Source organism: Aythya ferina (genome assembly GCF_964211825.1).
Source record: "Aythya ferina genome assembly, chromosome: 18".
Taxonomy (NCBI): domain Eukaryota; kingdom Metazoa; phylum Chordata; class Aves; order Anseriformes; family Anatidae; genus Aythya; species Aythya ferina.
In genome coordinates, this window is record NC_140317.1 from 12,943,470 (window position 1) to 12,971,161 (window position 27,692).

Consider the following 27,692-nt stretch of genomic DNA (forward strand, 5'->3'; position numbering starts at 1 on the left):
CGCTGCCGGCCGCGGCCCGGTCCCGGTCCCGGTCCCGGTCCCCGAGGGTTGGGCCACGGCGGCCGCGGCTCGGCCCCGCTCCTCCCCCGCAGCCCGAGGCGGAGCCGGGACCGCGCCCGGGATCCGGGGCAGAGCCGAGCCGCGGCCATCCCGAGGACGGAACGGGCCGAAGGGGGCCGGGGGGGGCAGGGCGCGGAGGGTCTCGCTGTGATGGCGGCCGGGCTGCTGTACCTCAGTGGGGACAGGTAGGGGGCACCGGGGGGGCACCGGGGGGGCACCGGGAAGGCCGCGGGGGCCGGGACTGGAACCGGAAGAAGAGCGCGGGGGGCACCGGGGAGGCCGCGCGGGGGGGATCCAGGAACCGGGGGGCGCTGGGACGAGGCCGGGAACGGGCCGGGGAGGCTGGGATGGGGGGGGGAGACCGGGAACGGGCCGGGGGCACCGGGAGGCCGGGAGCGGCCGTGGCTGGGCCTGGGGCAGGCCGCAGCCGTCGCGGCCCCCGCTCAGGCGCTGTCGTTCCTTGGGCAGGTCGGGGGCTCGCATCGGCACCGGGGACCGTGTGTGCGGGTACCGGGGCAGCACCGCGACGGCACCGGCAGCGGGACTCGGGCGGCCCGTCCCCAGCCTAGAGGCGCAGCGCTGCGGCCTCGCCCGCCCCCCCCCGCGGCCCTGCAGCAGCCCCTCGACGGCGGCACAGCGGCCGGGCGGGCAGCCCCCGGCCATCGGCAACGGCCCCGCGGCTCAGGGCCTGGAGATGGCCTCCGAGTATGTTCAAAGGAACCGCGGCACCTCGGTGCCCTTCGCGGCCCAGCCCAAGCTGCGCCTGAGGGTGGGCGGCCTGGAGGGGACGTTGTACGAGGGGCAGGATGATCTGCTGCGGTGGTGCCAGGCGCTCTACCTGCCGCAGCCCACCCGGATGGTCGTGGTGGGCACGGTGGATGACGTGCCCTGCCTGGCCACGGGGCAGCAGCTCCTCATCCTCGTCGCGGAGAGCAGTGAGGTGTACGCCTACGAGGAGGAGACGCTGCACAAGGTGGCCCGGAGCCTCCCCGAGTTCTTGGAGATAGGGCTGCAGCTCCTGGGGAAGGAGGTGTACCGCTGCGGAGAGCACATAGTGCCGCTGGTAAGCTGGGCTGGTGGGGAAGGAATCTTCTTGCCTTGGAAAGATTCAGCCTGAGTTTGCTGGTGTGCTGGGGTCTGCCGTGCCATTGATCCCACCTGCTTCGGTCCCTAACAGCTCTCTGATTGTTCTTCCAACAGGATGAGGAGGAGCGGGACAAAGACCCAACAATCCAGAAGATCAGACAGAATGTCAATGAATTCATTAAGAAAGGGGAGGATGAGTTCCATAGTCTGCTGGAGCTACTGGACAGCGAGCCTGCTGTTGCTTGTTAAAACTGTGTGGGGGACAGGGAGATATGGGGAAACATACTTCCAAATCTTGGCGTTGTAAAATTGCATTTTTTAAATGCTTCAGTGATGTTGTGAGGAATGTTTTAACAATTCGTGTCCATAAAGAACAATTCTGTTTGAATCCTGTCTGCCTCTGGGCCCTGCACTGGCAATTTAATTCTTGAACCACAGATGCAGTGTGTCCCAGTCTCCCCCTCATTCTAGTCAATTTATCAAGTCTTCAGAAAATACTCCTTAAATTTATGAACCTGTTTGCTTTTGTTATTCCGGACTTCTATTTCTAACAGTTACAGCCTTTTTTTTCCTGTCTTCTTCGAGATTAACTTAACACTGCTATAGATGTGTCTGTGAATGGCTGGGGAAGAATGTTTTAATTACTCGTGAAGTGTCAAATAAGAAAGCTGTTTGTGTTGGATGTCTGGGAGTTTCAGAACAACTGATAACTGATAACTGAAGTAGTAATGAATATGTATTAGTCTAGGAGCATAAAAATCAGCTGCTTGATGTAACTGGTGTGCGTCCTGGTGGAGCGGAGACTCCCGGTGCACCCAGCGCTGTTTGCTTACCTCTATTCCTTTATATTCTTTCAACAAATCCTATTTTTTTGTTTAATCCTAATTCGAATCCTGAGCCATTTATAACAATGTCAAACTGTATTTTAAGGGATAGTTTTTTGGGAGCAACTCTGGAAGTGAGTTCCAGAAGCTTTGTATTGATTTAAGCATTCAAAAAGTGTGTGGCTTTTGATGTGTTCTGCTTTATCTATGTTAAGAGCTTGACAAGTGGCTTGGTCTGCTGAGATGCCAGCCAGATTTCAGGCCTGCTAAGAGGGGCTGCTCCAGCCTCCCCATCTGGTAACTGGTGACAGAGCAAAGAGAGGCTTCAAGAATTACCTCATGTTGGCTGACAAGGTTTGTAATAAACAGTGAAGCTTAACACATCCTTGTCTCAGGACAGGCGACTCCAGCAGAGCCAGGGCTGTGCCTCTGTCCTGGAGGCAGCACGCTCCCTCGTTTGACGCCCCCCTGCTCAGGGTTGGAGTGGGTTTTGAGCCTTGCCCACGCTCCGGACGCCCGCTGTGCCTACGGCTGGGGCAGACCTGCGGCTCCCCACGGGGCTGTGTCTGCCACTGGGGGTGGGGGCAGGGCCTGCAGCTGCGTGGGCAGCAGCTGATTGCAGGGTGTGGTGTTATCTCTTCAAAACACCTTGGCAGGGCCGTAGGTCAGGCGGCCTGAGGATATCGTTGTTTTGTGGAGATCTCCACAGCGCATGTGGGGCACAAGCGGCTGGGGCCCCTACCACTTGTGTGACCAGTTTGCCTTGGCTCTGTGCCCATACTGACAACTTTTTGGCATTTTGTGTGTCACGGGTGCCAGGGGAGCAGCTAGCCCATAGGAGTGACCTCAGGGGGACACCCCGAGGCATCCCCACTAACCGGGAAGGCTCGTTAGCTCACGTTCAGTTGTCTCTGTCTCTCCTGGGCAGCCCCCCCCCCCTTCCTCGCTTTCCGTGCTGCTGGCACCCACTCCCCTGGCCACTGCGCTGCAGCCTCTGAAAGGCTCCGTGCCCCTGAGGAGCCCCATGACAGCACCCACCCTGCCGGCAGTGGGGGCCAAGGTCTCTGGCCCCAGCGAGCCCCCACGCGGGGCACTGGTGGGGCTGAGCCCTCCGGCTCCCCACGCCCAGGGCTCCAGCACAATGGCGCGGTGGGCGCTGGCCGCCTGTCCCCATGCGGAAGCTCTGAGCTCTGAGGTTTGAGTTTCGTTTCTGGAGAAATGAAAGTGGAAGCAAGCGTCTTGCTCCTCCCTCACACAGCTCTGCCCTCACGCTCCAGCAGTGCAGTACATTTGTAAAAGCTGCTGTGCCGGCAGCAGGGTGTGAAGCACCAGGTTCGAGCAAACGCCGGTGGGATTCCTCAGGCTGGGACTGGGGTAGGAGTGCTTGCACCAAGCGCTGGTGGCAGTGCGGGGAACTGGGCGTCTTCGTTACGACAGCATACCCTGCGCTGTTCTGTGGCTCAAGAGCTTGAAGGCAGCACAGACTCCAAGGATTCTTTGCTTCTGCTAGGTACGTGCTGTCGCTTGTAAGTAAGCTGTCTGCTTCCCCTGCAGACAGGCCCCTCGGGAGCAGGAACCCATCCCCAAACCCTCCCAGGGAAGCCCTCCTGGGCTTACAGCTGAAGGTGGAGGAATGCCAAGGTGGCCTCCCCAGCGTGAAACTTGCTCAGCCTGGGGCTGCAGCAGCTCTGCTGATGGCTTGCTGTCGGGGAAGGTGCCCTCAGGTGTCTGCTCCGGCTGGGAGCAGCTGCGGGACCCCCAGCCACGCACCGCATGGCGCTGCCCGAGCAAGCAGCTGGCACTGCGGCAGCTGCCCGGTGTCCCCAGGGGCACAGGTGCAGGAGCTGGCCAGCCTCAGAGGGGTGACCCAGCCTCCTGCCCTTCCAGCACAGCACCGTTCTGCGGGCTGTTTTCCTGGAGCCCTGCGGACCAAGACACAACCGCTGCAGTACCAGGCGACGTGTCCCCGATGGACTTTGTGCACCAAAACCAGGTGTGTGAGCACTGCCCCTTCTCCCCAGGAGGCCAGGAGAGACGCTCTCCCGTGTAGTATCTTGGCCGGCAGGTACCGGTGCTGCCATCTTCAGATGCTGAGGGACATCCCAAGCCCATGCAGTGCCTGGTGCGTGGCATTGCCTCTGGCACACCCAAGCCTCTGCGGTGCTGGGCCTGGCTTCCCGTGCCATTGGGCACGCCGAGGGGCTGGGCCCCCGCCTGTGTCCTGCAGTGCACACCAGTCCCTGGGGCAGGCAGCAAATACGCACGGTGCAGCCACCAGCCCGTGGCAAGCTCTGCTCCTGTGCCTGCCCGCAGCTCGGAGCCACGCTGCTTGCCGTGCCACACCACCAAGCCTCCTCTTCCTCCACAGGGCCCTGGCCTTGCTGCAGTGCAGGACGCTCGGAGGTAAGGCTGAGCCTCGCCTCCCCTCTCCCCGCTCACCAGCAGCCACCCCCAGCCCGGCCATGCCCCAGGGGGACGAGCGCTCGCCCCGCAGCCTGGAGCACCCTGGCACTGCTGCCACTCGCTCCTCTGTACTTCAGCAGGATGCTGGCAGAGCAAGAGGAGCAGCGTAAAAGCCAGTTACAGAGGAGTGGGTATCTCTTCATCAAGCAGTTCCTTAAGCTGCTGACTCAGAAGAAGCTGGCTGAAGACATCAAAAAGCACTACATAGAAAAGGTCAGCGCTGCCACCCCTGTCCTCCCCACCCGTCCATGGCCAGCCGCCGCGATGCTGCAGGTCCCAGCTCCTCCGGCAGGAGCCCCAGGCCAGATGCACTGCTGCTGGTTTGAGCAGGGAGCTGGTGCCCAGAGTGGAGAAGCTGCTTGGAGCACGGGCAGGCAGGGAGGGGCAGCAGGGGCCGGGGGGCTGGGGGCCGGGCAGGCTGGCACGGGGGCTCTGCAGCCGCGGTCCAGGCACAGCTCAGTGCCAGGGTCTCTGCTCGCCGACAGGTGCTGCACGCGGTGTTCTTCTTCGGAAGGGTGCACAAGAGGATGGTGAACCCCGTTGACTTCCTAGGGCCCGAGATGTGCCAGAGCCTGCAGGCGAGGTTCCCCAGGCCGTTCAAACAGTGCAGCACCCACCTCCCCAGCCTGACGCCCTACTCCATCCTGCTGCAGTTTGTGAGTATCCCCACACGTGCACGGCTCTGGAGGTGGCTCCCTTGGAGCTGGGCATTCAGTCCCAGGGCTGGGACAGGACGGGTGGTGGGACAAACCCAGCACAGCCACGGGGAGGCCCAGGGAACGACCCTCCCAGGACGGGCAGGGCAAGGGCTCTGCCGCTGGGAGAGAAGCTCCTCCGGGCGGTGACATTTCCACCTGTTTGTGCAGCTGCTGCCCCAAACCCTGCACCCTGACCTCAGTTGGCCACTCACTGGCTTTGTTGGGCACTGCTTTGTCTATTTAATGGCTGGGCCATTTCCCTCAAAACAGCAGCCTTACACACCTCCAGCAGCATTTAGCCTTTACGACAATCTCTTTTTCCAACGGTGCCAATCCTGCTCCAAAGGCAGGCTGCCACTAGGCAGCATTTCAACAGACAGACACACTTATGGCCAAAGCCAACCCAACCTCCTTACTGCTTCTCTAAATGTCCCCGTTTTGTTAAGTCAGAGCCCTTCTTGTAGAAGTTTCTCTCTCAGACTTTGCAGCCACCATGAGCTGCACTGACCAGCTGGTGCTGAACGGACTCAGGGGAACGGCCAATTTCTGAGTTTGTCTTTAAACCCCACGCTCATCCCCTTCTCTTGCAGAGTATTGTTTCCTGGGGAATAAAAGAGACAGGGAGGGGTCTGTACAAAGAGCTGTGTCTATTCCCAGGGCACTGAAGTAGCAGGCTGCAGCACCCAAGAGCAAATGGAGTCTTTCTTGCGTGACTTTAATGAAACTCTGCAAGAAGAATTGGAGCAAGAAGCCAACCTGAAGCCCAGTGAGTTTGTCTTCAGAGCTGCAGTTGTTTCTTTCAGCATCTACAGAGACCCCAAGGATGGAGCAGCCACCCCTCTCTTCTATGGAGCGTCCCTGTCCTGCAACGGGCAGCTGGAGAGGAAGATCATGATTGCCGTCCTGTGCATACAGACGTGGCACAAGGCGGTGGCGTTCGCGGTGCACCATGGGGAGCACGACCTGGCCATCGTGTTCCCTGATGGGGTACAGTCCCGGGCCTTCTACTACAAGGACGGAGCCTTCGAGGAAAAGCAGCCCTGCGTGAAATGCACAAAGATGTTCAAGGTTGACTTCAGGCCACCCGCAGGCAGCGCCATGGAAAATTCCCCATGGCCATACGGAAACTGTGCCGAGAACGAGAGCCTGAGCAAGCTGCTGCAGGGCGTCCCGGGGCTGCAGGAGAGGGTTGTCTCCACACACACTCCCCCCAGGCCAAACACCTACCAGGCCATTGAGCAAGAATTTGCAGACATCATAGAAAACAGTTTTAGAAATCACCTTGTCCAATTGCTTCAGGAAAGACAATTTTCTTCTCACCTTCCTCTGCAATTCTTTTGAGCCCAGGTGAGTGCTGGAGGCAGCCGCAGGCTGGTACCTGCTGCAGCTCACGAGACAACCCCAACTGCAGCCCCCTGGCAGCTCTGCCTGCCCCCACCCATGAGCACCCATGGGCCCCCACCTTTGCACAGGCTCCCCTGGGCCACCTTGCTGTGCTCTGGCTGGCGCAGGGCACGAGAGGCCACAGCAGTAGGAGTGCTGCCTGCATGCAGCCCTAGCCCAGTGGGGCTGGGCCGCACTGACCCAAACACTACGACTGCTCTTGCAGAAGGGACCGGCACTGCCCCAGCAGGAGGGCAGGAAAGCCTTCTCACCCTGCCTTTACGTTGCTTCCAAACCCAGGCTACGTGCTCACAGCAGCAGAGTCTGGACAGGACACAGAAGAGGCAAAAGCGCAGCCTCTGCGTGGCACGAGGCAGCCCAGCTCCATGTCTGCAAACTGCTCAGCGATGGGGTACCCGTTGGTTGCTTGCTAGATGCAGCAGCACAGGGCGCTGCTTTCAGTCTGTGGAAATGAAGATGTGTCATTTTAAATTATGCACCCGATGATTTGCAACAGAGACCATTCATTTGTGAAGCCTCCTCCTTTTGCCTCTGTGTAGATCCAGACTGTCGCGCTCTCAGGCACAGGAGCTGCATCCTCCTTGTGGCACAAGCAGCCAGCAGGGCCTGCGCACGCAGCACGCCCTCAGCCAGGCTTTGCTCACAGGGGCTCGAAGCCTGGAGCAGGCAGGAGGAAGGGGCAGCTTGCCCCGGTGTCCGAAAGGAGCACAGGCCTCGAGACAGCCCCGCGGCAGTGCTGCAGAGCTCCAGGCAGAGCTCAGAGCCAGACGTGGCTACGGACGGCTTGCTGCAGGAGCACAGCCTGAGACTCCTGCTCAGCCCCTCCCTGAGAGGCCGGGGCTTGCACCCAGCACAGGGAAGTCCGGACAAGGAGGTGGAAGTTTCCCAGTTTTACTGTAAAGTCCTAAAAAGCCGCCGCAGGCAAAGCCCTAGGGAGCTGCCCCCTGCCACCAGCCCCTGGCACTGCCCAGGGCAGGGCAGGTCAGCCGGGGTCCCTGAAGGTGTCCTTCAGCCACTGCAGGACGTCGGCCAGCCCGGTGCCGTCGCGCGCGCTGGCCTCCAGCACCGTGACGGGCTGCGTAGCGCAGGAGACGATGTCTTGCATGCGGAACAGCGACTTCATCTCCACCAGCGACATGTAGCAGGGCAGGTCACTGCGGACAGAGGGCTCCGTGTCAGCCACCGCCCTGCGGTCCTGCCCCCCCAGCACCCCGCACGGCCGGCCCGGGGGGCGCACAGCCCCGCTGCCACCCCGCGGAGCCGGCGGCCTCCCGGGGCATCGCCCTCCGGGGGTGCCCCGGGAGCTCCGCGCCCCCCTCGCCCCCGTTTACATCTTGTTGAAGAGCACCAGCACGGGCACGGCGGCGAGCTGCGGGGCGGACAGCAGGGCCAGCAGCTGCACGCAGGACGAGGACACCTGCGTGGGGTTGGCGGCGTCGACCACGAACTGCGGAGGGAAGGGAGGGGGCGGCTCCGTGGGGGCGTCCCGGGGCCGGGAGAGGGGGGGGGGGGGCCGGGAGCCCCGGGCACCCCCATACCCCCGGGCCGGGTCTCACCATCACGGCGCCGCAGTCCCCGTAGTAACTGGGCCAGATGGGGCCCATGCAGCCGCCCAGCTCCCGCACCGTCACCCGCGGCGGCAGCGGCAGCTCCGTCAGGTTGGTGCCCACCTGCGGGGCCGGGACAAGGCGGGGTCGGGCCGGGGCCGGGACCGGGACCGGACCCGAACGGAGCCGGGACCCCGCTTGTCCCGCCCCGCCCTACCGTGGGCAGCGTGGCCGGGGGCTCGCCCAGCTCCTTGGCGCCGTCCCGGGCGCTCAGCTGTGCGGCGCGTTAAGGACGGGCACGGACGGGCGGGGAGGGCGCGCCGCCGCCGCACCGGGACCCCCCGGAACCCCCCGGTACCCCCGGTACCCCCGGAGCCCCCCCGGTGCCCCCCGCCCCGCGCGGATATGGCGGAGCCGCTTCCCCAGCAGGCTCTTGCCGACGCCCGCGGCGCCCAGCAGGAGGCAGCCGCCCCCGCGCCGCCCCCCCGCCGCCATGGCCGCCCCGCCCGCCCCGCCGGAAGCGGCGCCGCCCGCCCCGCCGGAAGGCGGAAGAAGCGGAAGGCGGAAGCGGAAGCGGTCGCGGGCTGGCGGCGGGGCGGGCCGGGCCGGGCCGGCGGCGGGGGACGCGATGGGGCGCGGCGGAGGCACCTTCGAGCGGCTCCTGGGTAGGGGCCGGGCCGGGCCTCCACCCGCGGGGCTCGGCCCCGGTGACCGCGGCCGGTGGCGGCGGGGAGGGGCGCGGCGGGGGCCGGGCAGAGCCCGGGGCTGTCGGGGCGGCCGCCACCGCCTCGCTGTCCGGCTCGGGCCGGGCTGACGGCGCCGCGCTCCCTTGCAGACAAGGCGACGAGCCAGCTGCTGCTGGAGACCGACTGGGAATCCATCCTGCAGATCTGCGACATGATCCGCCAGGGCGACACGCAGTGAGTGCCCGCCGGGGGGCCCGAGGGGCGCTGCGAGGCGGCCGCCCCCTGCCCTGCGCCCTCCTCCCGGCCTCGGCTGCGGGCTGGGCCTGGCCCGAAGGCTGTGGGGAAACACGAGCCCGAGCGTGTTGGTTCCTCCTCGTCCCAGTTTGCGCTGGGGGAGCTGGGTTGGGTGTACTGGGAGCTGACCGCACCTTTTGTTATTGGGGGTCGGGGGGTTGTCAGGGGCAGGGGGAGCATCCTTGCAGACTTGTCCTCGCCCAGGACCGTGTGTTCTCTTTCTCCATCCAGAGCAAAATACGCAGTCAACGCTATCAAGAAGAAAGTCAACGACAAGAATCCCCACGTGGCGCTCTATGCGCTAGAGGTAACTTCAGCCCGAACCCCCAGCCCTGTGGGGGCCCGTTCCACAGGCCAGAACCTCCCATCCTTCCCAAGCCTGCCCGCTGGGCTGCAGCCTGCGCAGCGTTCCCTCTGCCCTGCCCAGCAGCATCAGGGCGTGACTTGGAGTCGCCTCCTGGCTCTAGCGCAGAGGCATCGTGACTGAGTGACAGGCTGTGATGTTTTGTTCTTGAATTCAACCTCAGAGCTAGAAACGGGCCAAGCCAGAGCTTGTGTGGGGGTCTGTTTGCTCGCCTCTCTGTGTTTAAATAGTAGAGGTCCAAAGGCCACCATGAAGCTGAAGTATAGCTTATGCTTTAGCCTTGTGGTGTGCGTTTCTCTGGCTTAACTGACACTTCCTTACTTTAATCATTATTTAAATAGTGCCCCCTTCTTAGCTTACCTGCTGCAATAACCTGTAACAGGTGCTGAAACACCGCTCTTCTGTTTAGTCTCTGTAGGCCACAGAGAAGGAAGAAAGTGGCAGGCTAATGCTGTCCTTTGCCCTCGCAGGTCATGGAGTCTGTAGTTAAAAACTGTGGCCAAACAGTCCATGATGAAGTAGCTAATAAACAGACTATGGAGGAGCTGAAGGAAATACTTAAGGTAAACTTAACTTGCTTTACTTCGGTTTTTGAATGAGGTTGTAAGGCAACGAAAGGAGGAAATGTACATGTTCTCTGTTTCATTCCCTGTGTATAAGGAACAGAGACTTGGAAATGTCTCTCAGAGAAGAGCAACCTGTATTGTTTAATATGAAGAGGTGAGTGTAGAGAGCTGAAGAGTGCCTGCTGGGGAGAGAAGATGTCATGAGAGCAAAGATAATGTTTGGCTATACCATGAAGTGGGGAAGGAATATGCTGTAAAGGCATAGACCATCTCACGATAGGTGATCATGGGTGTGGTGCTTTGCTTGGCCAGAGACTGAAAACAAACCAACAAACAAAAAACAAACAAACAACTGTCAGAGTTTCACCAAGGATCTGAGCAGGGGTAGGTGAATACCATTCCTGTAGTCCAGTGTAGGACACCAAGAAGGTGAGTAGCAAGGTGAAACCGACAGAAGTTTCCTCTTTACTATGACAATTTCACTGGCCTGTGGAACTGGCCTGAGGAGCTTTTCAGGTTGTGGACCTGTATCACTTGTCAGTTTGGTACCACGTGCTGCCTGCAGGAGCTCCTTATGCCCCAGGACTTGAGACTTCCACAAGGGAAGGGTAAATGAGAACTCATGTCTTTGGTTTCCAGTCCTGAGAACAGTAACTCACAGACAAGAGGTTGTCACAGTAATGCTGTTACTTCCTTGTAGTCCCTATCTTCTGCCACAAATAGACAAGTTGATGACCCAAATATCTGTGGAGTGAGCTGTGCTGCTCCTGCCACCTCACGCCCTGTAGCCGGGTGTCTCCTGCGTGAACTTCCTGTTAGGGCTGACTCAGTCCTCGTACGGCCTCTCCTGATGAAATGGGAATGCTGCAGCATTGTGAAGGCCGGGTGCTGTAGCACAGCTGCTCTGAGCACTGAGGGGATCAGATAGGATCAGATCAAAGATTCTGGGACTCTCTCCAGTCCTTGTCTGCCTCGGCAGTTTCATAACTGTCGCAGACCCGTTGTCATCCTACACTCGGAAATTTGCTGCCTGTGAATGCCTCGTGCTGTTTAAAATGGTGTTAACTCTGATGAGGCTCAGGGCTGTGCCATTTGCGGAATGTGGGGTTTTGCCAAATCTCCTGGAAGTTTGGAGCTCCAGGAATTGTCACTAGGTCACACTGTGCTGAGCTCTCGGATGAAACGGGAGCTTGACGATCTCTGCTTCCCGGGGGACTTCTGGAGAAACCGGTCATGTGAGGCGGTGATGACTCGGTCAGCTGATGGCAGCGCTGCTCCTGGGGCTGGGATAGGAACGGGCTTGCCAAGTTTCCTCTGGCTTCCTGAGCTGTGATACAGCCGTCCCTTGCCTCCAAAGGGCAGGCTTCCCAGCTGTCCTGATTGCATCATGTCTCGAGGTAGTTCTGGGTATTCCTGCACAGGAGTCTCTGAGCTGGAGCTGCTGGCAGCTGGGCACCAGCAGCCTCAGACACCTTCCAGCTGTGTCTGTGGTGCCCTGTCAGAACTGGGGTGAGACAACGGTGCTGTCCCGGGCAGCTCTCACCCTTGCAGTTTGTGGAGTGCGGGATGAGCAGCTCTTGTGAGGAGGTAAACAAGAATGTTGGCAGGCCAGTGCTCGTGCCTGCCCTGGAGAGTAACCATGTGAGTCTCCGTGGATGTGTCCCAAAAGCATTGTGCCTGCACACCTTTCCAAGTTACTGTGCTGCTCTGAGGACAGCCTCCTGTTCATGGTGGCGCAGGGAAGCGGGAAGCTGAAGGAGGATGTAGTCCTTGCTGTAGATTGTCCTGCTTGCAGTTTTCTGACAGCTTTTACCTTGCACGAGTATTCTGAAGTCTCTCTCCCTACGAATGGTATTTCTGGCTCCTGTCTGAGGGATTTGTAACATCCCTTGGGCTTCAGGGTCTTTTTCTCAGGCTTTTTTTTTTTTTTTTTTTTTTCCCTGCAGAGGCAAGTGGAAGCGAGTGTGCGCAGTAAGATCCTGAACCTTATCCAGGCCTGGGCTCATGCCTTCCGCAACGAGCCTAAGTACAAGGTGGTGCAGGACACCTATCAAATAATGAAGGTCGAAGGTGAGGGAACTGGGGGCGAAGGTGGCTGCCAAGTGGCTGTGCTCTGGAGGAGCCTTGCTGGAGGAAAAAATGGGTTTGGGGTCCCTGCTAGGTATTAGTGAGGTCTGGATTTACAATGCTCAGCTTTTTCTCAGCATATTTTTGAGCAGTTCTTCTCAGCTCTGTTTGAGCAGTAGGCACCACAGGCAATGCCACCTGGCCTCCTGCAGCAGGAAGATTGCTGCTGCTCTTATCAGAACGTAACGGTCAGGGTAGAAACGCTGAGCTGTGTTTGGCGTGTACGGCTGGGACCTGCAGCACTAGGCTGAGTCCTGGCACCACAGCGTCCCGGTGCAGAAGCCTTTCACAGGGGAATGCTGTCCCTTCTCCCACAGGCCATGTGTTCCCAGAGTTCAAAGAGAGCGATGCCATGTTCGCTGCGGAAAGGGTGAGTGAGCGCTGCTGGCAGGGAGGGAGCTGGTGCTGTGGGACAGGCCTTGCCGTTGTATCCCTCGGGCTACTAAACCTTCAGTTCTTGCTTTTCCTCAATTTCACTCGCGTTAGAGACCTTGCTGTGTGCATTGCTTGCTCCCTGCTGTCACACGGGCAGTTCTGGGTTGGTGTGTAGCAGCTTAGCCTAAAATTACCAGAGGGAGAGGAGAATTGGCCAGGACAGGACATTAGTCTCAACCTGCTAAGCACCCCCCAGAGTGGCCCTACTTGGTGGCCTTCCAGCAGCATGGTAATCTGAACACAGTAGCAGGGTGCTGCTGCAGAAATTGCTGTGCAGATGTGGTCGCAGAAACTTGCTCACTGGGAAAGCATCACAGTCAAGTAAGGTGAGAGGTGATCACTTGCGAGGACAAATATTTCCTGTTGGGCTGCAAATGCTTCCTGCCTCCCCCATTCGTGTCTGGGTTAGCCGTAGGAGCTCCTGAAAGGTTCTATGACAACACCGTCCCTGAGGCCTCGCTCCTTGCCTTACACGAGTTTCCTTAACCCCGCCAGGCTCCAGACTGGGTAGATGCTGAGGAGTGTCACCGATGTCGAGTGCAGTTCGGAGTTGTGACACGGAAGGTGGGTGCTGCTCCTGCCCTTCTGGGTTCCCCGGTCCTGTGTGGAGGTGCGTCTGGGTGACTGCCCCCAGCCACTGCCCGGGACGTGCCGGGACCGTTTGAGGGATATCATCTAACGGTGAAGCAGCATCTTGCTGCCACACTGATGTCTCCCATTCTGTGCAGCATCATTGCAGGGCCTGTGGGCAGATCTTCTGTGGCAAATGCTCCTCCAAGTATTCCACCATCCCCAAGTTTGGGATTGAGAAGGAAGTGAGAGTCTGTGAGCCCTGTTACGAGCATCTCAACAAGTCAGTACCCTTTGTGGCATGTTTCCGGGACCGTGAGGGGAGAAACTTGGCGTGGAGCCACCTCTCTGGCAATTAGCATAAGGGTTTCCCAGTTGTGTAGGCTGGCTAGGTTCTGTTCCTTCCTGGGAGTGGGCTTTACAGCTGTAGTGTTGTGCAGAGCTGGGGCTCCAGTGCTGGGGAAAGAGCACTCGGTCTGTGCTGACACCTCTTTCTGACTGCAGGAAAGCTGAGGGTAAAGCTGCTGCAACCTCCGAACTGCCCCCCGAGTACCTGACCAGCCCCCTCTCTCAGCAGTCCCAGGTGAGTGGCTGCCCTCTGGGTGACTTAGTGATGCTGGCCTGCTCCTTCATCCCTTTAGTGACTGCCGCCTCATCTTTCTGCTTGCAGCTGCCCCCGAAGCGTGATGAGACAGCTCTGCAAGAGGAAGAAGAGCTCCAGCTAGCCATTGCTTTGTCTCAGTCAGAGGCTGAGGAGAAGGAGAGGATGGTTTGTACACTGCTGGGCATCTGGGACTGCTTTTTTGCCACACAGCTTGTTGCTGGCTGGTTGATTCAGAGGAGTCTGGACGGTCCCTGAGTTGACTTCTTTTCTCTCTTGCAGAGGCAGAAGACATCCTACTCCATGTACCCGAAGGCTGAGCCCACACCCGTCACATCGTCAGCTCCGCCGGCGGGCACGCTCTACTCCCCACCTGTGGTACGTTCATGGGCTGCTGAGCACAAAGTGGCCGGGCACAGGCCAGCTCCCCAGCCCAGCTCTGCCCTGCTCGGGTCATATTGGATCCCTGTTCTGGGAAAAACTTTGCCCCCTTCAGTGTTTTTTTGTCCAGAAGCTCTGTGCTCAGCAGGCACTTAGGTGCCTGTGTTGCTGGCATGAGGCTCGGGTTGCTGCCTGCAGCAGCTGCAGTCTGTGCCTGGAGGTGGCTGCCCCCCTCTCAGTGCTGGTGCTCAGCGCTGGTGGCTGTGCCAGGGCCAGGTCTGGACAAGATAGCTGCGTGGGAGCTGCAGTTTTCTTGTTTCTCTAAACGGGATTCCCTCTTTTTCCTCACAGAATTCCTCTGCTCCCCTGGCTGAGGACATTGACCCTGAGGTAAGGACGCGGGGCTGGTGAGCGCTGTGGCACCGGGTTGCTCCCAGCGTGGCTGTGGTGCTCATTTTCCCTCTCTTCCTGGCAGCTGGCTCGGTACCTGAACCGCAACTACTGGGAGAAGAAACAAGAGGAGGTTCGCAAGAGCCCGACCCCGTCGGCACCTCTGTCCCTCACGGAGCCAGCCGCGCAGCCGGGGGAAGCCCACCCCACCCCGCTCGGCGTCGTCGAGGTAAGAGGCGGCCTGGGTCTGTCCTGCAGCCCGCAGGGCTGAGCAGCACCCGGCCTGTCTGTGTGCCCAGGCACAGCTCTGCAGGGCTGCTGCTGGCCCTCAGCTCGGGATGTCCTTGACCGGCCGCCCTGTCCCCCCAGCAGCAGTACCAGAACGGCGAGTCGGAGGAGAACCACGAGCAGTTCCTGAAGGCTCTGCAGAACGCGGTCACCACGTTTGTCAACCGCATGAAGAGCAACCACATGCGAGGCCGCAGCATCACCAACGACTCTGCCGTGCTGTCCCTCTTCCAGTCCATCAACAACATGCACCCCCAGCTGCTGGAGCTGCTCAACCAGCTGGATGAGCGCAGGCGTACGTGGCAGCGGTGCTGCTGGGGGTCCTGGGGAGGGGCGGGCGGCTGCCAGGGCGTCCCCCAGAGCCGGTGCTTGGCATTCCCTTGGCGCAGCCTGCCTGGAGAGAAGCCAGAGCAGTGTGCAGGGACAGTCTGAGTGCTCTAGAGGGTCCCTGAGGCTGCCTTTCCCCTGCAGTGTACTACGAAGGCCTGCAGGACAAGCTGGCCCAGATCCGGGACGCGCGTGGGGCTCTGAACGCGCTGCGGGAGGAGCACCGGGAGAAGCTGCGGCGCGCAGCAGAGGAGGCAGAGCGCCAGCGCCAGATCCAGCTGGCCCAGAAGCTGGAGATCATGAGGCAGAAGAAGCAGGTGAGGCAGGAGCACTTACAGGGATCCAGGGCCTCGCCAGCCAGCAGGCCTGCCTGTGCTCCTGCTGGCACCGTAGGCTAGCCCGGGTTTGGCACGGAGAGCTGCGCTGGCAGGAGGGGATGCTGCCGCATCCTGGCTCCTGGCTATCGCGGCGTTGTTGCCACAGGAATACCTGGAGATGCAGCGTCAGCTGGCCATCCAGCGCCTGCAGGAGCAGGAGAAGGAGAGGCAGCTGCGCCTGGAGCAGCAGAAGCAGACCATCCAGATGAGAGCCCAGATGCCAGCCTTCTCGCTGCCTTATGCCCAGGTAAGGCTGCTGGGTCACAGACCTGAGGCTGCGTCCCCCGGGACCTGGCAGAAACGCTTGCTTTTCTTCCCTCCCCAGCTCCAGGCCATGCCAGCAGCCAGCGGGGTGATCTACCAGCCCTCTGGGCCCACGAGCTTCCCCGGCACCTTCAGCCCAGCGGGCTCTGTGGAGGGCTCTCCCATGCACACCGTGTACATGAACCAGGCAGCGCAGGGGGGCACAGGGGCGTACACAGCGATGCCCGTCACGGGGACAGGTTCGTGAGCAAGTTGGATCCCGCGTGGGTGGAGGCCGAATGCCAGGCAGCTGCTTCAGTCTCTGCTCTCTCTGCTGCAGATCCCAACATGGTGAATGCCTACATGTACCAGGCGGGGGCTGGCAGTGGGCAGGCGGCTCAGCAGGGCCAGGCGGTGCCCACCACAACCCCAGCGTACTCGTCCTACCAACCCACCCCAACGCAGGGCTACCAGGCGAGTGAAGGCAGCAGAGCAACTTGTGGCCAGCTGGGGCAGGGCTGGGGAGTTGTGTGGGGCTGGTGCAGGTGATCTGACTCTGGGGGCGAGTTCTCAAGTGTGAGGAGGAAGCTGTTTGGTCTCACACCTGGAACTGCTGCTTCCCCTCTGGGAAAAGGCACGGAGCAGAGCCAGTTCTGGACTCCCCACTGTGCAGAGGGGCAGTATGCCCTGCTTCCAGGGGAGAGCCCTACTGGTCCCGGAGCTCCTGGGTGGTTTGAGGTGAGCCAAAGCTGCCTGGGCCACCTCTCACCAGCAGCCTTTCCTCCCCAGAATGCAGCGTCGCAGTCACAGAGCATCCCTGCCATCTCGCAGGCCCCCCAGTCCGGCGCGATGGGCTACATGGGCAGCCAGTCCGTCTCCATGGGCTACCAGCCCTACGGCATGCAGGTCAGCACCCACGGGCTGCAGCCAGCGGAGCCTCCCTGGGCCTGTGCTGCTGGGGGCAGGGACGGGGCAGGCCTGGAGCAGGGAGCAGCAGGCTCGGGGGTGGACAAGGCTCAGGGGGCTGCCTGCCTCGGGCCTTCTCCCCCGCTGCGAGGCCGGGAGCCGCCCCGACCTCCCCCCTTCCCCTCCCCTCCCGCAGGGCCTGATGTCGGCGCTGCCGGGCCAGGACGCGGCGCTGAGCAGCCTGCCCCCGCAGCAGCCCTACCTGCCGGGGCAGCAGCCCCTCTACCAGCAGGTGAGTGCCGAGGGGCGCGGGGGGGGGGGGGGGGCTCGGGGCCGCCCTGACGGCGCCGCCTCCTCTCCGCAGGTGCCGCCCGCCGGAGCCGCTCCCCAGCAGCAGCCGCAGCCGGCGGCGGCCCCGGGCCAGCAGCCCCCGGGCAGCGGCGAGGCGCAGCTCATCTCCTTCGACTGACGGCGCCGCGGGGCCGCCCCGTCCCTTAACGACAACACTACCGACACTACCGACAGCCCCGCTCCGCGCCGCCCCCCCCCCCCCGCCCGGCCCCGCTCCTGCCCCCGCCGCCCCCGCACCGGCTCCGTGCGAGCCGGGGGCGGCCCCGGTCCCGCCGCACCCCCCCCGGGGCAGGCGAGCGGCGCTGCCCGGCGCCGGGCTCCCCCCAACCCTCCCCGTCCCCCTCCTGCCCCCCGGTTCCCGCGCTCGGTCCCCGCCGGAGGCGACGGAGCCGCAACGGTGACAATAAAGTGTGCGGAACGAACGGGGCTGCGCTGCGCCGCGGGGGGACCGCCGGGAGGGGGCGCGCACCGGGCCGGAACCAACGAGAGCTGGAGGACCGCGCGAGTAGAGCGCCGCCCGCGCCCCGCCAGCGAGGAGAGGCGGCGCGGCCTAGAGCGGCCGGCGCGGCGCGGGGGCCGCCGGGAGCGCGGGAGGGCGCCGCCGTGTCCTCTGGGCCGCCATGCTGCCCGCCGCCCGCCGGGCGCTGCCGCTGCTGCCCCTGCCCCTGCCGCCGCCGCCGCCCGCCTGGCGCTGGGGCGCCGCCAGGCCGCTGGGCACGGGCCGCGCGCGGCGCTCCGAGGCGCTGGCCGGGGCGCCGCTGGACACGGCCGCCAAGCGGTACTCGCCCAAGGTGCAGCAGCTCGTGAGGGACATCGCGGGGCTCACGCTGCTCGAGGTGGCCGACCTCAACGCGCTGCTCAAGGTGCGTGGCGCGGGGCGGGGCGGGACGGGACGGATCGGATCGGATCGGATCGGATCGGTCCCGGCTCGGTCCCGGCTCGGTTCCGGCCCGGCCGGGCCCGCGGCGCCGCTGTGCCCGCTGCCGGTGACGCCGCCGCTGTTCCCGCAGGAGACGCTGAAGATCTCGGACGTGGGGGTGATGCCCGTGGGGGCGGCCGCCGCCCTCGTGCCGCCCCCGGCAGCGCCGCAGGTACGGGCCCGGCACGGGGCCTGGGGTCCCGGGGCGGGTGGGTGTGGGGGGGGGGTTGGTGGAAGGCGGGCCCGGGGCCGGGCGCCCTCACCGAGCTGCGGCTGCTTCCAGGAGGAGGAGGAGGAGGTCCCGCGCAAGAAGGAGAAGATGGTGTTCTCCGTGCGGCTGACGGAGCTGAAGGCCGCTGACAAGGTGAAGCTGATCAAGGAGGTGAAGAACTTCGTGCCGGGAGTGAACCTCGTGCAGGTGAGGAGGGCGCTGCCCACCCGCAACACCCCTGCAGCCCTGGGCCCGCTCCCAGGCACGGGCAAGTTCCAGAGCACATCGCGGGCTGCTGGCCTCACTTCCCTGCTCAAAAGGAGCCCTGGATTTCACTGTCCTCAGAGGAACAGTCTGCCTGGGGGCTGTGTGCACACCTCAGAGCAAAGAGGGCGAGACAGAGCAGGAACCTCTTGCACCTGTCTGCGTGGTATTTCTCATAAGAGCCCGTTCCTTCACAGCTCTGCTGAGTGGTGAAGGGCCAAGCCCCTAGCAGAAGTGAGATGAGAAAGGAGTGTCAGAACAAAGAGCTCTAACGTGCTTCTGTTTTGTACTGAACCTTGCTTCCGTATCTTGGGGATGGTGGCAGCACTTTCTGTTTACCCAGTTCCAAGGAAGTGATTGCTAAGCATTGTAAAAATCTACTTTGATGTGCAACCCAGAACATCAGGGTTTGCAGAACATCCTCCAAAACATTTTTAATGCTGTATCGTAAAAGAAATGATTCAATAACAGGAACTCAGGTTGCAGTGGTGGTAGTTTCATTGGCTCACTGGGACCCTTAGCTGACTGTCAGCTTGGTTAGTCTGACAGTTGTTTATCTGTTATCCATCCCAAGCAAATATTAAAATGCCAAAGCCCTGTAACAGGTACAGCCAGTAGATAACTAAAAACCATTTGCAGAACTAATGCTCAGTCAGAACGGCATAGCACGTGGGACCTGTAAAGCAGTCTGGTTACAGTTCTAACGCAGCTACACGGTTAGCAGATGCAGGTTATTGCTGGTAAACTCTGTGATTCACCCAACATGATATTTTGTTTGAAAACACACACAAGAACTGCTGCTGAGGGTAGTTCTGCCTGCAGGAGTTGTATTCAGAGCGTAGCTGACAAATCTTTACTGTAAGTGAGGAGTTGTCATCCAGGTGAGGTGCTTTTACGTGAGGTTTGAGGTGTTTTAAAATGATCTTTTCTTTGGGCTGTGAGATTGTTAATGATTTGGAAGAAGGTATTGCCAGTAAAGCCCTTGGACGTCGCGTGCTGATGAGAGATTTTGATTGACTCCAGTCAGTCAGTCCTGTAGAAACGACTGCTCAGTGTGACAGGCGTGTAGTCAGAGCGAGCTGGACCCACCTGTCTGCACCTCTGAAAGCTTGTCCAAAGCCTCTCCAACGCACACTTAGCTCACTCCTTTGCCTCTGGAACTCTCATCTGCTCAGATGGGTGGAAGATGTCTGATGAAGATGTCCTGTCCCTCCTAGTGGCTGTTACTGCGCGGGTCCAGCTAGGGCCCTGCTGTTCCTTCCTACAGATGCGAAAAGCTGCTTTCCTTGGACTGAGGCTGCTTTAGAACAAAAGTTGAAGTGTTAGGGAGCAAGGATCTTACATGAATAACTGCAATTGTGTTGCGTGTCCTCGTTGCAGCAAGGCAGAGCAGGCTCTCTTCCAGATCCTGCCCTGGGCTCCTGTGAGTGCAGGCACACCCACGCGGCAGAGCTTTGCCTGCGCAGCTCTACGCCTTCTCAACTCTTGCAAACAAAAAAATGTTTTCTGCCACTGTCAACGAGCACCCAGCGTGAACTAAGCCAATGAAACCTCCTTTCTGTCAGCAGTGGTCACTCCGTTAGTTTCCAGAACTACAGTTCTGCATTCCCGCAGTGCCGTGGGGGGAGCTGACAGCGGCTCCTCACTGTGGAACCCCCCAGGGTTTGTTGCTGCTGCTTGGTGTGAGAGCAGCGGGGCACAGACTGCAGCAGGCATTTTTCCTCCCGCACCCTCTTGCCTTTTTTCACTGCATTTTAAAAATAAAAATAAATAAATAATAATAATAATAATAAAAACACTATTCTAGGGAGTCCCTTTAAACCAGTTACAGAACTTTTTGGATTGTCTTAATTACTGTGGTACTTCGTGGTAGTTTTGTCTATAAGTCCTGAAAATACCAAATCGTGCTGTCAAGCACAGTCTGTACCGTGACTCTACGCAGTACAGCAGATTCTCTGACTTCCCTAGCACAGCTGTGTACAAAACTTGAGAGAGCCTCTCCTTCCCGCTGGCAGAAATATGTAAACCAAAACATTCTCACTGAAGAAGCCCGGGTCAGTGGCTGCGTTAGCTCATGACGTGGTAGCTCTGCGTGCGCCCCAGGCGCCTTCGCAGGCCAGGCTGCACATGGGGGAACACAGCACACGTCATGCACCCGGCACACGGGACTTTGTGGGCAAATGCACGCAGAAAAAGGCCGTACATGGCTGTGGTCTTCCAGCAGGATGTGCTGCGTAGTTCATGTACAGGTCTGGGTTCCAGAGCATTAGGCGAGTTTCTCTGGTCCGCTTACGCAGAGGTCAGGCTCATGGCTTTAAATCTGTTAATCTGGTTAGCGAAAGCTCGTTTGCAAGTCTCATACTTTGCCCCCTCACAGGCAAAGAAGCTGGTGGAGTCCCTGCCGCAGGAGATCAAGGCGAACGCGTCCAAGGAGGAAGCAGAGAAGATCAAAGCGGCGCTGGAGGCAGCAGGAGGGACTGTGGTTCTGGAGTAGAGGGCCCCGTCTGACCGCGGGGGGACTGGCCTACCGGCAGCATCGCCGCTGCCTGCCGGGCACCGCTCGCTGACCGAGCCGGGGTCCGGGGCGTTTCTGGGCGAGACGTCCCCCGGCTGCGTGGGAGGAATGCTCGCGCAGCGGGGTTCAGCGCAAGGATGGGGTACGGTTTGGCGGGGCCGCTGCCGTGTTCCAGCAGCACCACGAACTTTACAGTCATAAATGTCCAGTGGGAAAAAGCCTGTGGAAGCAGTCATCTGTGGGACACCAGCCTGCCCCTGGGCTCTGCGGGTGGTAGCGGGGCTGCTGCAGAGGGGCTGCTGCAGAGGGGCTGCTGCAGAGGGGCTGCCGGGTGTGCGCTGCCCCTCGCTGCAGCCTGCCCGCCCCTCGCCCACCTCCGCCCCCCGCGCTGCGGGCCCGGCGCCTGCAGCCGCGTGGGAGCGGCGCCGAGCCCCGGTTAATGGCGAGCGGGTGAGCGGCGGCCCCGGTGAGCGCCCCCCCGGCGGGCACCGCGCGGCCGCAGCCGGGCCCTGCCCCCCAACCCCCCCCCAGCTCCGCGCGGGGCCTGGCGCGGGCGGTGGCGGCGCCGGTGTGGGCGGGCGCGGGGCGGGGCGCGCAGAGCGGCGCCGATGGCGGAGCGGCGGGTGTCCCGCTGGTACTTCGGGGGGCTGGCGTCCTGCGGTGCTGCCTGCTGCACCCACCCGCTCGACCTGCTCAAGGTGGGCACGGGGCGGGGGGCGCGGGGGAGGCTACCGGGGGGGCTCGGGAACGGCCGCTGGGGGCCGCGGAACGGCTGCCCCCGGGGGAACGGCTGCCGGGGGGACCCGGAACGGCCGCCGGGGGATGCGGCTGCGGGGTCCCCTGGGCCCGGGTTCGCTGCAGGGGGGCGTGGGGCCGGGACGGGAGCGGGCCCGGTGGGGTTGGGCTGCCCCGGGGCCCGCCGGCAGCGCGACCGCCGGCCGCGGCGTCCCCCCGGTGCCAGGTGCAGCCGGGACCCGGACCCGTGCCGGGGCTGCCCGCTGCCGGGACCTGCGCGGGGTCGGGGCGGACGCCCCCCCCTCGGTCCCCCGGTGCCCCCGCAGGCAGGTGCCCCCCGGAGGGGCTGGGGCCGGGTCCCCCTGGCGCTCCCCCCGGGGCTCCCCCGTGGCCGATGCCGGCAGCAGCCCGGGCCGGCACCGGCTGCCCCGGGGCGTTCACAGCTGGGTGCTGGGCACGGGGCCGCCTTTGGACCAGGACTCTGGCCGTGGGGCTGGTGCCAGGTATGGAGGAGACCTCTGAGCCTGGTGGGCAGGGGGCCAAGGGCACCGCTCTGTGCCTGCGGACCTTGGCCCCTCGGCGGCCCCACCCAGCCCGGCCGGAGGTCGCTCGCACCCCTCTGGGGTCCTCGGAGCTGGCCCCGTGCGGTGCTGACCGTGGGGCTCCCACCGGACCCTGCTGCCCCGGGCTGCCCACAGCCCTCACCCAGCTGTGACACCGCCAGCTCTGGTCCCTGAGATCCCAAACCCGCTGACTCGAAGGCAGGGCCCCTTCCCTGCACATGCAGGAGATGGAGGCCACGCTCCCGCTGTGTGTCCCACGCCCCGGTGGCAGCGGGGTGTCTGTAACGGGAGCCAGGCCTGGTCCCCGCCGGGGGCCCTGTGTTTGCTTTAATTTGGTCTCCTGGGGCCTCTGACCCACGTGCGGTCTGTGCAGCACGGAGCTGGGGGGTGCGCTCGGGACGTGCTCTGGCAGAGGCCAGCGCAGCTCCTGCGCACGAGGGCTCTGCTGCAGCCGGCCCCGGGGCAGCCCCGCTCCCCCCCCGCTGCTGGGAAGCGCCGGGGCGCCCGGGCTGCAGCCGGCGGTGGCAGGGAGCAGCCCAGACCCAGAGCAGCACCGCGGGGCCGTCTTCTGCCTGTGCCGCTCCTGAGGCCGGCAGGAGGAGGAAGCTATTTCTGGAGGCCTGCGTGGCGAGCGTGGAGGGCAGCAGGAGGTCACGAATTTAGCAGTCCTGTCTGGTTCCCTCCGACCAAACCTGCGCCGGTTGCTCGCATGCTCACGTGCTCCTGGGTCCTCCCCCCTGCTGGTGCAGTCCAGGACTTTTCTTGGACGGCTGGGCACCACGACTTTGTCTTAGGACACGTTCTTGAGGCCACCCAAGCTGGGAGGCCACGTGGGAGGCAGGGACTGCCGGCAGGTGCCTCACACTCCGCCTTCTGCGGCGTCTCCATCCCCGTGCTTCTGGGCTGGGCCAGGAAAGGTTCCAAGCACCGCGTGGGCGTGCGGAGCCTGGAGCTAGTGCTGTTCGCAGGGAAGCTCCTCGTGGGTGCTGAGGAGTTCCCCTGGCCAGCACCGAGAGCTGCCCCGCGAGCTGCCCTGCCCGCTGCGCCAGGCGGCCCAGGGGGGCTCCCACCCCTTTCTGCCCAGCCCGTGGGGCCGGGCTGTGGCGGTGCGGGGCTGGTGCTGACCCTGCCAGGCTCTCCCCCAGGTCCACCTGCAGACGCAGCAGGAGGTGAAGATGCGCATGATGGGGATGGCGATGCGCGTGGTCCGCACCGACGGCTTCCTGGCTCTGTACAACGGGCTCAGCGCCTCGCTGTGCCGCCAGGTGAGTGCCACCATGCCCCGGGGCTGGCACGGCACAGCACAGCACGGCGCTGCCCTCCCAGCCTCACCAGCGCCCCTGGGCTGCCCTGAGTGCGGTGCCGGGGCAGGCAGGCACCCAGCAGGACGCGGCAGTTCGTTCTCTCCTGCAGATGACGTACTCCTTGACCCGCTTCGCCATCTATGAGACTGCGAGGGACCGCTTGGGCCAGGGCAGCCAGGGGCCTCCCCCCTTCTACCAAAAAGTGCTCCTGGGTGCAGTGGGAGGTGAGCGAGGAAGAGGGACCCTCGGCCCTGGCTCCCTCCGGCCGGAGGAGCCCCAACCCCAGCTCTCCTCTGGCCGCAGGTTTCACCGGTGGCTTTGTGGGGACCCCGGCGGACATGGTGAACGTCAGGTCAGTTCTGCCGGTGTCTCTGGTGCTGCTGGGGAGGGTCGTTTGCTGCTGGCTTGCAGCTGGGGCGCAGGGCTGCTGCCCGTGTGCCTGGCTTCTCTCCTGCCCCAGCCCTCCCGTGGTCCCTGGCCTGGTCCCGGTGGGGATCTGTGTGTCTGGCAGGCCGAACGCGGCTCCTGCCCTTCAGCAGGGCCCTGGAGGTGCATGCCTGGGGCAGGTTTCTCGTCCCTTGGGACAGAGATACCGTGGGACCTCTGCTGGGCCTCCCCCCGCAGCCCTGAGCGGGGGCCTGCCCCCCTCCCCGGTATCCCCCCCCCCGCAGCCCCCCATGCTCTGCCTTGCAGGATGCAGAACGACGTCAAGCAGCCGGCCCACCTGCGGCGAAAGTGAGTGGGGTGCGGGCCCTGGGGTCCGGGGGATGTGGGGGGGCTGCGGGGAGGCAGCGCTGCACCAGCAGCAGTCGGGAGCTGTGGGAGCCAGCGGGTGGGGGGGAGCTTTGGGAGTCCCCGATCCTAACACCTTCCCCTCTCGCCCCTTGCAGCTACTCCCATGCCCTGGATGGCATGTACCGCGTCCTCCGGGAAGGTGAGGCTGTGCCAGCCGGGGGGGAGCCCGCCCGGGGCCTCCTCCATCAGCAGGAGCGGCCACGGGCACATCGCTCTGTGGGCACTCGCTCAGCGTGGGGAGGGAGAGGGGCAGAGGGTGGTCATGGGGCCAGCAGGTCTGGTGAGCCGAGGCTGTGCAGGGCCAGCATCCCCCCGACATCTGGCGCGGGCAGGGGGGACGCGGCTGCCTGCCGGGAGCTGCTGGTACAAAGCACAGAGCTGGAGCAGGTCGGGGGGATGAATGGCAGGGGGGAGAAGGCGCTGTGCTGAAGGAGGCTCCTCGCCTGGGGGTCCGGGGTATTCGCTGTTGCGACACACAACAGCACGTAACACGTGAGGGGTTTAGGGGACGGATCAGCGGGGAAGGAGGCTCCTTGGGGGAAGGGAGCGTGAGTAATGTGCCAGGACTGTGCTGATCGCTGTCTGTCCACAGAGGGCTTGAAGAAACTGTTCTCAGGAGCTACGATGGCATCCAGTCGAGGGGCCCTAGTCACTGTTGGGCAGGTAGGACGGTTCTGCTGGGCAGCAGTGCCTGGGGAGGGATGGGGCAGACCCTGGCACAGCAAGGAGGGGCTGTGTCACTAACACGCTATGTCTTTGCAGCTTTCCTGTTATGACCAAGCCAAGCAGCTGGTTCTCACGACTGGGTTGCTGTCAGACAACATCTTCACTCACTTTCTGGCCAGCTTCATTGCTGTGAGCAGGGCTGGGTGGAGGGGAGGCAGGGCTGGGACTGGGTTTGCCCGCAGCTGGGCTCAGGACCCCGGGCACGGCTGCCAGAGCTGCGTTTCAGGACTCTGGTGAATTTGGGCTCGGTGCTGAGGCTCCTGTGCAGCTCCCAGCGTGGACTTGGACCCAGGCTAGGCTGCAGGCCTGGCCCTCTCCCCGGTGACACGGGCCATGCCAGCAGCCAGCGGCCGGGTCTGCTCTGCCAGCTGGAGCTGGTGACCCCCACCCACCTCTCCACAGGGCGGATGCGCCACATTCCTGTGCCAGCCCCTGGACGTGCTCAAGACGCGCCTCATGAACTCCCAGGGCGAGTACCGGGTGAGTGTGCGGCCTGCCCGGCCCCTCAGCGCAGCCTCTGCTGCCGGGCACCTCGTCACCTCCCCTCTCTCTCCAGGGTGTCACCCACTGTGCCATGGAGACTGCCAAGCTCGGGCCCCTCGCCTTCTACAAGGTACCTCCCCGGGGCGCGTGGGTCGGCCTGTGGGGAGGCTGGGAGCGGAGTTAGCGCTCGGTGGTTCTGGAGCCAGAGCTTTCCAGGGCTCTGCCGCCTGCAGCCAGACTGCTTCCTGCGCCGGGCCCTGTCCTGGCCCTGGAGCGTTGTGAGCCGTGGCCTCCTTTGGGTTCGCTGCCTGGGTCCGGGTTCTGCAGCAGCTCTGCTGTTGCTCTTGTTCGGGTCCCAAACAGGAATGCGGGTCCTGGCAGCAATGCTCCGGCACTTGCTGACCATTGCAGACGCTGGTCGGTTCTTGGGCCCGAGGTGCAGGGCTGGGTGCAGTCACCCGTGTGCTCATCTCGCTCCTGGGAGGGCCCCTGAAGTGGGGTTTCAGACCCGAGGTTTCTTCCAGCTGTGGCCAGTCAGGCACCCCCCGTTACAGCCTGTCTGCTCATCTTCCCCAGGCAGCGTCCATTCCCCTTCTGAACCGGGGGCTGTGGGATCTGACCCTGGCTTCTACCGAGATTCTGCCTTCGTAGTGGTGATGCCAGCACTGATGTGTTTGGGGGCAGAGGGGCTCATGCATGCTGCTGACACCTGCGTGCACAGCGATGGCTGCGGTGCCTCCCTTGCTGCTCTGGCAGCCTCTTGTCTGCCACCAAGGCCTCATCTGCTTGGGGCTCGTGCTGCATGCCCAGCCAGCCTCCCCCGTGCTTGCAAGTTCGTGCTGCTGCCCGTGGGTTGGGCTGCTGGGCACCCTTGGCCCCGACAGGGAAGCTGGAGGCCAGGCACGTGCTGACTCTTCTCTCACTGTCCCGTTCCAGGGCTTCGTTCCTGCTGCCATTCGGCTCATTCCTCACACCGTCCTCACCTTTGTCTTCCTGGAACAGCTGCGCAAATACTTTGGGATCAAAGTGGTCACCTGAGGGAGGGCTGGACCCTGCCTCGCCCTGGGGGTGAGCGTTCAGGTCACCACCGAGATCCCAGAACCCTTCCCCACGGTCCGGGGCCAGGGCTGTTCCCGCTCCCCTCATCCCCACTCCCGTGCCTTGCCAGGGCCTGTGGCCAGCCAGTCCCAGGCTGCCCTTCCCTCACTCCCCCCCGTTCTCAGCACCTCCGTTACCTCTGGGCTGTCCTTAGGCCCCATCCCCTCTGCACTCTGCTTTTTTTCTTCTTCGTCATCCTCCCCTGCCCCGCTGGCCTCCAGGTCTGTCCCTGCCTCCCCCCAGCGCTGGCTGGAGAGGCGGGCTCAGCAAAGGGCCTTCAGCTCTGTCCCCACGGCCTCGTCCCGGGGCGGACGGGAGCAGCCCCCTGCCTCTGCCTGGCCACAGCCTGAAGGGGCAGGGGCTGGAGGGGCCCTTCTGCTTGTGACAGCGCCGCAGCCAGGGCCTGTGCAGGGCCAGGGCTCATTGCTCCCTGCCTCTCCTGCAAGCAGCAAGGGGGGGAACGCAGGTTCAGCCCAAGGCACCGTCCCCTCTTCGGTGCCTCTGCCCCCCTCCTGCTCCCCTCACGCAGGCCGGCCTCTGCCTCCTCTCTCTGCTGCTCCACTCCCCGGCCTCCCCCCACCCCCTGCGTCCGCTCAGCCAAAATTCGCCAGCGCCCGATGGCCGCTGGGTTCTTCAGGGATTGTGCCTTATACCAATGATGACAGCGGGGGTGCGGGGGGTGTGGGGCAGCCGCTCGGCCGTGCTGCCCTGCTGGGGCGCTGCCGGTGACCACCCCGCTGCCAGCACCGGGCGCTGTGTGCCCGTGGACCCCGCGGCCTCGGGACAGCACCCAGCATCCGTCCAGCGCCCCCGCAGCCTTGCCACCCCCCCTGTCCCTCACTGCGCCAGGGCAGACCCAGCCCCGCACACCTCCTGCGCACCCTCCCTGCCTGGCGGCCACCTCGGCCCTGCTTGGGGGGCTGCGGGCACCAGCCCTCTGCTGTGTACAGCCCTGCGCAGGGCGGCTCTGAGGGATCAAAGAACTGGAATATCTGTGACCTTAACGTATGACAAATAAACAGCGGAACAAACACGGTGACCGGCATCCTGCTTGGGGGGGGAGGAGGCGTGCCCCCTCCTGCAGCAGGAGG

At 63.0% G+C, this 27,692-nt stretch overlaps 6 protein-coding genes across 15 annotated transcripts; 5 read left to right on the plus strand and 1 right to left on the minus strand.

The window, feature by feature from the left end:
- The first annotated feature begins 88 nt into the window (after positions 1-88).
- LOC311420966 (uncharacterized protein) lies at positions 89-2,160 on the plus strand. The gene is made up of 3 exons (XM_084492433.1): positions 89-245; positions 529-1,123; positions 1,261-2,160. The coding sequence occupies exons 1-3, from the start codon at positions 211-213 to the stop codon at positions 1,393-1,395; spliced, it is 765 nt and encodes a 254-aa protein (XP_084348559.1). The 5' UTR covers positions 89-210; the 3' UTR covers positions 1,396-2,160.
- A 373-nt stretch (positions 2,161-2,533) lies between these two features.
- On the plus strand, positions 2,534-7,054 carry LOC311420964 (uncharacterized protein). 7 transcript variants are annotated; one of them, XM_084492424.1, is made up of 6 exons: positions 2,534-3,480; positions 3,858-3,963; positions 4,339-4,373; positions 4,511-4,646; positions 4,919-5,089; positions 5,789-7,054. In XM_084492424.1, exons 2-6 carry the CDS (start codon positions 3,940-3,942, stop codon positions 6,470-6,472), a joined length of 1,050 nt encoding a protein of 349 aa, XP_084348550.1. In that variant the 5' UTR covers positions 2,534-3,480; positions 3,858-3,939; the 3' UTR covers positions 6,473-7,054. The 7 variants fall into 7 exon arrangements, with proteins under 7 accessions (XP_084348550.1, XP_084348551.1, XP_084348553.1 ...); XM_084492425.1 differs by having other exon boundaries at positions 4,514-4,646; XM_084492427.1 differs by lacking the exon at positions 4,339-4,373 and having other exon boundaries at positions 3,858-3,965; positions 4,465-4,646.
- Positions 7,055-7,410: 356 nt separating this feature from the next.
- Positions 7,411-8,577, minus strand: ARL16 (ARF like GTPase 16; the record flags this gene model as incomplete). Its single annotated transcript, XM_084492438.1, has 5 exons — positions 7,411-7,689; positions 7,867-7,982; positions 8,092-8,205; positions 8,300-8,357; positions 8,489-8,577. The coding sequence occupies 5 exons, from the start codon at positions 8,575-8,577 to the stop codon at positions 7,518-7,520; spliced, it is 549 nt and encodes a 182-aa protein (XP_084348564.1). The 3' UTR covers positions 7,411-7,517.
- A 16-nt stretch (positions 8,578-8,593) lies between these two features.
- Positions 8,594-17,410, plus strand: HGS (hepatocyte growth factor-regulated tyrosine kinase substrate). Of its 2 annotated transcripts, XM_084492423.1 has the most exons (21): positions 8,595-8,747; positions 8,918-9,002; positions 9,294-9,369; positions 9,897-9,989; positions 11,939-12,062; positions 12,437-12,489; positions 13,050-13,118; positions 13,283-13,407; positions 13,629-13,707; positions 13,795-13,893; positions 14,008-14,103; positions 14,458-14,496; positions 14,582-14,725; positions 14,866-15,079; positions 15,256-15,428; positions 15,595-15,735; positions 15,814-15,991; positions 16,072-16,205; positions 16,521-16,637; positions 16,834-16,929; positions 17,002-17,410. In XM_084492423.1, exons 1-21 carry the CDS (start codon positions 8,711-8,713, stop codon positions 17,104-17,106), a joined length of 2,277 nt encoding a protein of 758 aa, XP_084348549.1. In that variant the 5' UTR covers positions 8,595-8,710; the 3' UTR covers positions 17,107-17,410. The 2 variants fall into 2 exon arrangements, with proteins under 2 accessions (XP_084348548.1, XP_084348549.1); XM_084492422.1 differs by lacking the exons at positions 16,521-16,637; positions 16,834-16,929; positions 17,002-17,410 and having other exon boundaries at positions 8,594-8,747; positions 13,629-13,893; positions 14,869-15,079; positions 16,072-16,295.
- A 49-nt stretch (positions 17,411-17,459) lies between these two features.
- Positions 17,460-21,115, plus strand: MRPL12 (mitochondrial ribosomal protein L12). Of its 2 annotated transcripts, XM_084492436.1 has the most exons (4): positions 17,460-17,851; positions 17,999-18,079; positions 18,191-18,325; positions 20,760-21,115. In XM_084492436.1, exons 1-4 carry the CDS (start codon positions 17,609-17,611, stop codon positions 20,874-20,876), a joined length of 576 nt encoding a protein of 191 aa, XP_084348562.1. In that variant the 5' UTR covers positions 17,460-17,608; the 3' UTR covers positions 20,877-21,115. The 2 variants fall into 2 exon arrangements, with proteins under 2 accessions (XP_084348562.1, XP_084348563.1); XM_084492437.1 differs by lacking the exon at positions 17,999-18,079.
- A 344-nt stretch (positions 21,116-21,459) lies between these two features.
- On the plus strand, positions 21,460-27,632 carry SLC25A10 (solute carrier family 25 member 10). 2 transcript variants are annotated; one of them, XM_084492431.1, is made up of 11 exons: positions 21,460-21,595; positions 23,341-23,460; positions 23,609-23,723; positions 23,803-23,851; positions 24,193-24,234; positions 24,390-24,433; positions 24,887-24,957; positions 25,057-25,149; positions 25,423-25,500; positions 25,577-25,633; positions 26,440-27,632. In XM_084492431.1, the coding sequence occupies exons 1-11, from the start codon at positions 21,506-21,508 to the stop codon at positions 26,539-26,541; spliced, it is 861 nt and encodes a 286-aa protein (XP_084348557.1). In that variant the 5' UTR covers positions 21,460-21,505; the 3' UTR covers positions 26,542-27,632. The 2 variants fall into 2 exon arrangements, with proteins under 2 accessions (XP_084348557.1, XP_084348558.1); XM_084492432.1 differs by lacking the exon at positions 26,440-27,632 and adding an exon at positions 26,080-26,428.
- The last annotated feature ends 60 nt before the right edge of the window (positions 27,633-27,692 follow it).